We start from the raw sequence: 8,186 nt of genomic DNA, 5'->3' as shown, positions 1-8,186 counted from the left end.
TTCATATCCTTCCCGGCAGGCTCCGCGGCAACCTGCCGGCGCGCTGGTGCACGTGCATCACACGCGTCTTCTGAGGCGCTATGGTAGCCCGCGGGGCTCAAAAGTGCTCCCTCGCGCTCGCGCTCTTCCCACCTGCTTGACGGCGGGTCCTCCCCAGCGTCTATCTGCTGCGACCCGCGCCGGAGCGCCGGGCAGTGACGCGCAAAGCCCTTGACACGGGGCGCCGCGGCCGTTGGGGAACTCGGGGCGCAGAATGGCGGAGCGGCCTTCTCCGGGCAAGTCCGCCGACCAGGCCTGCGCCTTCCTCTTCAGAAAGCCGGCGCGCAGAGGGGCGGCGGGCCGGCGCCCGCGGGGCCGCGACCCGGAGCCGGGGGACGGCAGCGGCGACGAGGGCAGCGCCGTGGTGCGCCCGCAGAAGAGGCGGCCGAGCCGCGACCCCATGATCCAGGGGAGCCGGGGGCGGCGGGGGGCGGCGGGCGGCGGGGCGGGCAGCGACGGGGAGCCCGAGGGCCCGGCCGTGGCCTACAGGTCCACGCGCTCGGCCAAGCCGGCGGGCCCGGAGGACATGGGGGCGACCGCCGCGTACCAGCTCGACGCAGAGAAGGGCGCAACGCGCAGGCCGTCGTGGGGCGCAGCCGGAGGCCCCAGGCGCAGCGCGGGGACCGGGACGACGACGACGGGCTCTATCGCGGTGTCAGTGGTTCCCAGGAGTACGAGACGCCCAAGTCCGCGTGGCCGGGCCGGGCCGCGGCGGGGAGGGCGAGGAAGGGCCCGCTCCGAGCCCCCGAGCACCTGCGCGCCACCGTGCGCTGGGACTACCAGCCCGACGTCTGCAAGGACTACAAGGAGACCGGCTTCTGCGGCTTCGGGGACAGCTGCAAATTCCTCCACGACCGCTCCGATTACAAGCACGGGTGGCAGATCGAACGTGAGGTCCATGAGGGCCGCTATGGCGCCTGCGACGGGGAGAACTATGAAGTGGGAAGTGACGAGGAGGAGAAGGCGTTCAGGTGTGCCAGCTGTCACCAGGCCGCGCAGCGCCCCGCCGTCGCCAAGGGCAGGCAGAGGTGCTGCCAGAGCTGTGCCAGGCGGCGCTTCCGTGGCACCCCACGCTCCTGTCTGTGACCAACCACCCTTGTTTGTTACTGTTACGAGCTTCTTACTGGAACCTCTGGCCTGTTCTGTGGATATTATAGTGCCATCTGCAAGCAGTGGTAGTTTTGCTGTTTTCTTTCCAATCCGGGTAACTTTTCTGTCCTTTTTTGTCTAATTGCGCTGGCGAGGCCTTCCAAGACTGTGTTGACAACTGGTGGTGAGAAGAGACATCCTTGTCTTGGTCCTGATCATAGAGGAGAAGTGTCATGTGGAGTTGTCCGTTGTCAAGGGGAGTGTGATTGGCTGCGTGTTTGTCATATGTGCCCTGTGTTATGTTGAGGTATATTCCTTCTATAACCGTTTTCCTGGAGGGGTTTATCAATAAGATGACAAGGGCGTTGAATCTTGGCAAGTGCTTTTCCTGCATGTAATGAGGTGATTCTATGATGTTTTGTGTTCCTTTTGTTGATGTGCTGGATCACGTTTTTGATTCAAGTATATTGAACCATTCTTGGGACTTGAAATAACGCCCTCCCCACCTCGGCTCTTGTTCTCATTTTGGTGCAACTATGATCGAATCTCAAAATTGCTGTTTTTCCTCCTATTTTTGATCCCAATGTTCATTTTTTCCCTAGTTTTTAAGATTTTTCTTGACATCTTTCATACCGTCTATTTTTTTTTGTTATGTCATTTTTATTTTACTTTCCAGGAGGCACTTTCTTAGTCTCTGAATGCTGTATTTTAAAGTACTCTCGTGAACAATTTCTATCTCTTCTGACAATAACATTCAATAAGGATACTAGGAGTGAGTACTTGCTTGATTTATTTTCTTTTTGATGTTTTCCCCGTTTTCTCCAAATTGCTTTTGTTCGGGCTTTTTGTCTTTTCATCTTAGAGTCTGGTTCCCACATGCCTTATGTCCCTGATCTCTGTTCACATTTAGGCATAAAACACTAAATGCTGCTTATAAGTTTGTAGCACTGGAGAACCCCAAGATAGGGTGGTATGTCAACTTGACTGGGCCATCGGTACCCAGATATAGAGTCACACATTATTCTGGGTGTGTCTGAGGGCATTTTTTGATGAGGTTACTATTTAATGCATAGTCTGAATAACAGGTTGCCCCCCTCCCCCCGAATGTGGGTCTTCTGCACAGCTCAAGGCCTGAGTAGAATAAAAGGGCTGGTTCTCCTCCAAATAAGAGGGGATTTCTCCTGCCTGGCAGCTTTGAAACTAGGACATTGACTTTTTACTGTCTTCGAACTCAAACATCTCCTCCTTTAAAAGTATTTCAACCAAGTGCCTAATAATCAGAGTTACCCTGCGGCCCCATTCAGTACCTCTGCTTTCAGGTGGTGGATGCTTCAAATTTCTGAGCCTTTCTGGGTTCTGCAATGCAAATTAGCTTGCTGCTGATTGGCTGCCACATGACACCACCACTTCCTGTGGGTACTCAGCTTCCTTCTGTTGTCTCAGTTACAACTTGACCATTCATAGTTCATTTCCAAGCCACTTAGACTCACTTGCGGTTATCTCCCCTCTTTTTCTTGTCCTTGGGTTTCATGATTTAAAAAAAAGGCCTTAATGCTATTTTAGAGGGAATTTGGAAAGGAGCAGAGATAAACACAAGTATTAATCTATGTTTACGCAGACTTTGTGGTGTCGTAATCATACACAAGAGGCCACCTGTGAACCACTAACAGATGTGGGGTTTCTTTTTGGGGTGATGAGCTTTTTCAAACTTGTTGGTGGTTATGACTGCACAACTCTGAGTAGACTAAAAACCACTGGATTTTATAATTTACCTAGGAGATTTATATGGTAATTAACATATATATGTGTTAAATATATATATAGCTCAATAAAACTACTTTGAAAAATAAACTATTTTAAAAGAAGACCTTCCATGGAGCTGAAGTTCTTAGAAATACTAAGTAGCAAATAAACCAAATTCAAATATGAACCATGGATGAGTGAGTAGATTTATGAATCTACAAGAGAAGAAATTGTAATTTGAATTTTCTTCCAAAACCCATCTTAATTCCCAAGAAAAGCACAGTTGAGCACTTTAATATACTTAATATGAGGCAAACGTTTAGGTTTGAAAGTGAACACAAGCAATGAATCAGCTCAGGTGAGGGGATTTCATTCACTCCATCAAGTTAAAATTACAAAAGGTAGGGTCCTTCAGCGGCCTATGTCATAAACAGCTGCTATGTCATAAACAACTGTCATATAGCATTTTGTGATGGGTACTTTTAAAATAAACTTTATTCAATGATATTTTCAGATCTTTGTATACATGCCAGCTATTAAGTTTGGGGGGGACACATCTTGCAATTTGAGGACATCAGAACCAGAAGGGATGTTCAGTTCCTATTTCTTCATCAGTTGAATTGCTGCTGGGAAGTTGAAGAGCGTCCAGGAAAATCTCAATCAGGTACCAGAAATCTACAGGGATGGCTTTGTGATTCAGTAACAGCTTTGTGGATACAATGAGAGGAAATGACCACTAGAAGAATAACATCTGGAGATGTCCAAACACATGACTCCAGACCTGGTCGGTTTAAATCTCGTGAGTGTGATGATACCCTCATTTTAAAATGTTTCTGTGTCAGTGCCAAACTAGGTTGGAAACAATATATATTCTGTGTGGCCTGGAACATTGGCTCACTAACATCCTGGAAAGTGATACTTATTTTTTAATTTGTATTTTTATGACTGACTACTATCATACCTTTATTTTGTAAACCAAAACCTCAGTCCCCAAGAAACAAAACAAAAGCCTCCAAGCCCAGCAATACACAGGCCGGCTGACTTTGGGTCTATGGACAGTGAATAGTAGATTTTTATGACCTGGTTTCCAGCTGGTGGCACATTTGCTATGTGCATGAACATAACCTGCTCACAATCTCTCTGACCTTGAGTTTCCTTACTTATCACATATCACATGGATAGAATCATACCAGCCTGACTTACGGGGGTGACTTAGAGGAGCTGTAGTACAGGTATGTAGATAGGATCTACCAAGGACAACATATCAGGTGTGCCAGTTACCATTTAAGTAGATAGGCATATGTAGGAGGGAGAAGGCAAAACAAGTGGGACCTGGATGGAAGAGGAGGTTCTCACTTCTCATTCTGACAATTTTAAGGCAGTTGCTGGCAGGAAACTGCTGAAGCCTGCATTCTCTAGTAAAGCGCCCCCACACTGTTTCAGAAACACACCCCATAGCGGTTCCCCATGCAGGTTGCCTCATAGTCACAAAAAACACTTGCTGGACAACTCCCTGGTGACACAAGGGGTTAAGATGAAGCACTATGGGGGCCTCCCTGGTGGCGCAAGGGTTAAGACGCAACCCATGAAGCTGTCCACAGCCTCTGCAGCACAAGTTCGATTCCCAGCCAGCCAGGGAGCAGCCCACATGGCGCAGCAGACCTCGCCTGTCTCATCCACTGCTCCCCTCAGCTGTGTATTTCAGTAGATCCGCGTGTTCTGCTCCCCATTCTGTCTCTGGTGAATCCTCTCATCCCCCGCATCTCTGGCCTGTATCCCAGTTCTTGTATGCATAAATAAATAATTTTTTTTTAAAAGGCTCTTGCTGATCTTTAGGCAGAATTCAACCAGGGCCACAATGTAAGTCAACTTACAGGATATGCTGTAGAAAGTATTATTTACCCAGTTCTGCACTGACTGTTTCTAACCAAGTAGTGCTTCAGGGACTTGCTGGAAAATGAGGTGGTTTGCATTTGCCCATGAGGAAAGGTTGCTGGAGTCAGCAGTCGGCATGGTGGGTGGGATTTCAAGTAAGGCACTGCTCAGGCCTAGAAGACACGAATCCCCAGCTGCGGTCCTAGAGAACTGATCTGAAATGCTGTAAAGACAGAAAAGATTGACTTTTGATCAAGATTACTTGTTCGATTGTAGTCAATCAAGTAAGAATTATATTTCATTTACATTTCTCTTTTGATAACTAAAACTCTAACAATGGTAGAATTACTTCACTTTAGGAAATTGGAGAAATCGTGGCATCGTTACATTCTGTCTCTGCTGCTGAGGTCATGTAGAGTTAATTTTAACTACAGTTAGTGCCAATTCAGCCTTCAGATCCAGCCCGTCCGGGAGACACGTGAACCCGCGGTATAAAGACCCCATGTGCCCCTGGGAGAACCGGCTGCTGCAGTCCAAGTCTGGTGTGGGGGGAAGGGCAAAATCAACCAGTAAAACAGCAGTTGTCTGTCTCTTCTGCTCTCACTTCCAACTCAGTCTCCCTCTTGCCTTCTCCCTGCACCTTCCTCTAGTGTCACTACCTTTGATTTGAACAAGACTTCACTAAGATAAAAATGGCAGAAGTGGAGACAAGATTTCTCAGTGTTATTTTTGGAAAGTTTCTCGACCCTCTTAGCAAGACTATCTGTAGTGCGCCCCCCCTTTGGGTTTTTTTTAATGAAAAATTTTTCATACAAGAACCAGGGTACAGGCCAGAGGCGTAGGAGGGTGAGAGAATTCACCAGAGACAGAGTGGGGAGCAGAACAGGCAGAATGATGAAATACACTGCTGAGGGGAGCAGCGGGCAAGACAAGAGAGGTCTGCCACACCATGTGGGTATCTCCCTGGCTAGCTGGGAATCGAACTCGCGCTGCAGAGGCTGCAGACAGCCCCACAGCGCTGCACTCAACCCGCTGAGCCACGGGGGAGTTCCTATCTGTAGTGGTTTTTAAGAAGACTGAATCCAAATCCTACTTTTTTGTTTCCACATAGATGTATCATCTTAAGCAAGACACTTGCTTTCCTCATCTCTGAACAAGAGTCTGCAAAGGACGGCATCCATCTCAAAGGGGTGATGTGTGTGTACATTGCAAAACAGTCACTGCACAAGGCAGATGCTCAGCACATGTCAAAAATTATCGTTCCTGCATTTACTAATGGGCTTTGTATTGGGAGGATTATTTCCTCAGGAAAACATCAATTGGTGTTGGAGGACAGTTATGGTTTCTAAACTTCAAGAAAAGTGTTTTAGTAAAAGGGAGGAAATCAACATTAACTTTGTCAAGAGACCTCTGTATCTCCATCAACAACTTCTTGTTCATTGCCAAATTTAAAGTACATGAAACCCTCAAGACCTGATAACAATGAAGAATATTCACCGACTTCTTCCCAAGGTTCCTTTTAATCATGGCCTCAACATTTGGGTGTTTGAACTACTGTGTGCTTTTGTGGTTACACATAATCTCTCATTCTCAATCTGGGATAAGTGGGGAAAACATATAAATTAGAACACTGGTTACAACCATTGTCCTTTCATGCTCTGGTTTTAATAGTGAGACTCTATCATTCTTGAGAAACATTTTGTAAACTGAATATTGTTTCAAAATCCAATTTATACTTCTCATGGAACTTTCTGGGGCATGCAGTATTCAGTAGGAAACATCTGTCTTTGGGGTTTTCATCACTGAGAGGCAATTTACTACACGGCATGGCACGCCTGGGTGTCCACAGATAACCCCCAACAGGTGCTGGCTTGTGCTCACGTGTCCGCAGTGACAGCCACTCTGAATGCACGTGCTCACAGGCAGAGGACAAAGGAAAAAGGGTGCAACTGGAAGAGTCTGAGGTTCCATGCAGTGTCTGTTAGTGAGAAGAGGCTTGCCTGTTACAGGACCAGCCTTCAGTGCTCCTGCCAAGTTGTAACGCTGGGTGCTCTTACGAACAGTGAGCTCGCATCCTTTGTGGAAAGTCTACTTTGGGGAAATTCTACTTCATCAGAATGAATTTCCCTCTGGCATCTGGCATCTTCATGGAAGCCCTCTACGAGGAGAGCGATGAGAGTCAACCCTCTAGGGAGTGTTATTTTAGGAAGGGTGGTCAGGTAGGACCTGCGAGAGGAGAGAGACAAGCAGAATCTGAGATGAAGTGAGAGAGGAACATTCAAGTGTGGGGTGGGGGTGTGGGGGGGAGAGGAACAGCTTTCCAAGCAGAGGAAACAGTCAGTACAAAGTTCTCAAGTCAGGAGCAGCCCTGGTTTGTTAAAGGACCAGGGACAGGGACTGTGTTAAGCACGTGTCCAGGGGCAAATTGAAAGAGCGAAGCCTTGCCCATGTTCAAGCTCTACACCAACTTAAGAAACAACCACACCAAGGAAAGTAGGTTATACCTTCTGTTAAAAACCCCAGAGCCTCTGTCTCTGTTTTTAAATGACTACTCACATCTGTGTGGGAAAGGTTGGAAGGTTGGTCAACTTGGTGTCTATCCACCCATTGAGAGTTTTTCATGTTCTACTTTCCGTCTTTCTATCATCCATCAAGAGGAGTCCAGGTGCTTCGTGTGCCCACAAATGCTTGCTGGTGCGCTTCCTAGAAACGTGGTCTTGTAAAACTTGAAACCACTTGCATCCTATCCTGCATCCCTGCGCAGGAAAACTGAAGGAAACTAACCTGAAACTCAGAAAGAGTACTGACTTGCAGCACCATGCCAAAGAGGAACTGAAGATTCTAGAATAGTGGGATTAACGGGTTAGATTTAAATCTCCCTAGGTTCCAATTCTAGCTCTAATAATCATTAAAATTGTATCACAGCTTTAAACAAGGCATTATACCCCTCCAAACCTCATCTAGAAAAGAAGGACAATAGCACCTACTCCGAGTTTTATGAGGGTTTAATCAGGGCATGTATACAAAGGGTCTGATTCATAATAGAATGTGGAAAACGGATTTTTATTACATTGATCACATGATGAAATCACTGTGATTTGTGTGTTTTTTGTCTAAGCTACAAAATAGTGGTAAAATAGCACAGACAGAACTAAAGGTATGTAAACAAATGAACTAAAAGGAGCTTGTAAAAAGATCTGACAGACCAGTTTGGTCCTGTTAGCCTCAGAGAGGATTTAGCACTGGTGAGAAACCACGGGCGGTAGTGAGAATCTGGTAGAAAGGGAGAGGTTACAGCCTGTGGATGATTTCCTGGAAAAGCACCCCGTTTCCAAATCGCTTGATGTGAGAGGTCAGACTGGCAATGAAAGATGCTGAAGCCCCAAACTAGGAATAAGGTTCTGCGAGACCCAGTCCCAGAAAGGGGAACGTAGGTGGAT

The 8,186-nt window shown here is 47.1% G+C and overlaps 1 protein-coding gene across 1 annotated transcript; it reads left to right on the top strand.

Moving 5' to 3' along the window:
- Positions 1 to 220: 220 nt before the first annotated feature.
- Positions 221 to 7,839, top strand: LOC119253005 (E3 ubiquitin-protein ligase RNF113A-like). The gene is given in 4 exon segments (XM_054697943.1): positions 221 to 602; positions 605 to 1,900; positions 3,386 to 3,535; positions 5,858 to 7,839. Coding segments are annotated over 2 exon segments (870 nt in total). The 5' UTR covers positions 221 to 253; the 3' UTR covers positions 1,126 to 1,900; positions 3,386 to 3,535; positions 5,858 to 7,839.
- The last annotated feature ends 347 nt before the right edge of the window (positions 7,840 to 8,186 follow it).

The sequence above is a fragment of the Talpa occidentalis genome, unplaced genomic scaffold (assembly GCF_014898055.3).
Source record: "Talpa occidentalis isolate TD23 unplaced genomic scaffold, MPIMG_talOcc4v2.1 talOcc4.2, whole genome shotgun sequence".
Taxonomy (NCBI): Eukaryota; Metazoa; Chordata; class Mammalia; order Eulipotyphla; family Talpidae; genus Talpa; species Talpa occidentalis.
This window is presented reverse-complemented; position numbering and strand designations above follow the sequence as displayed.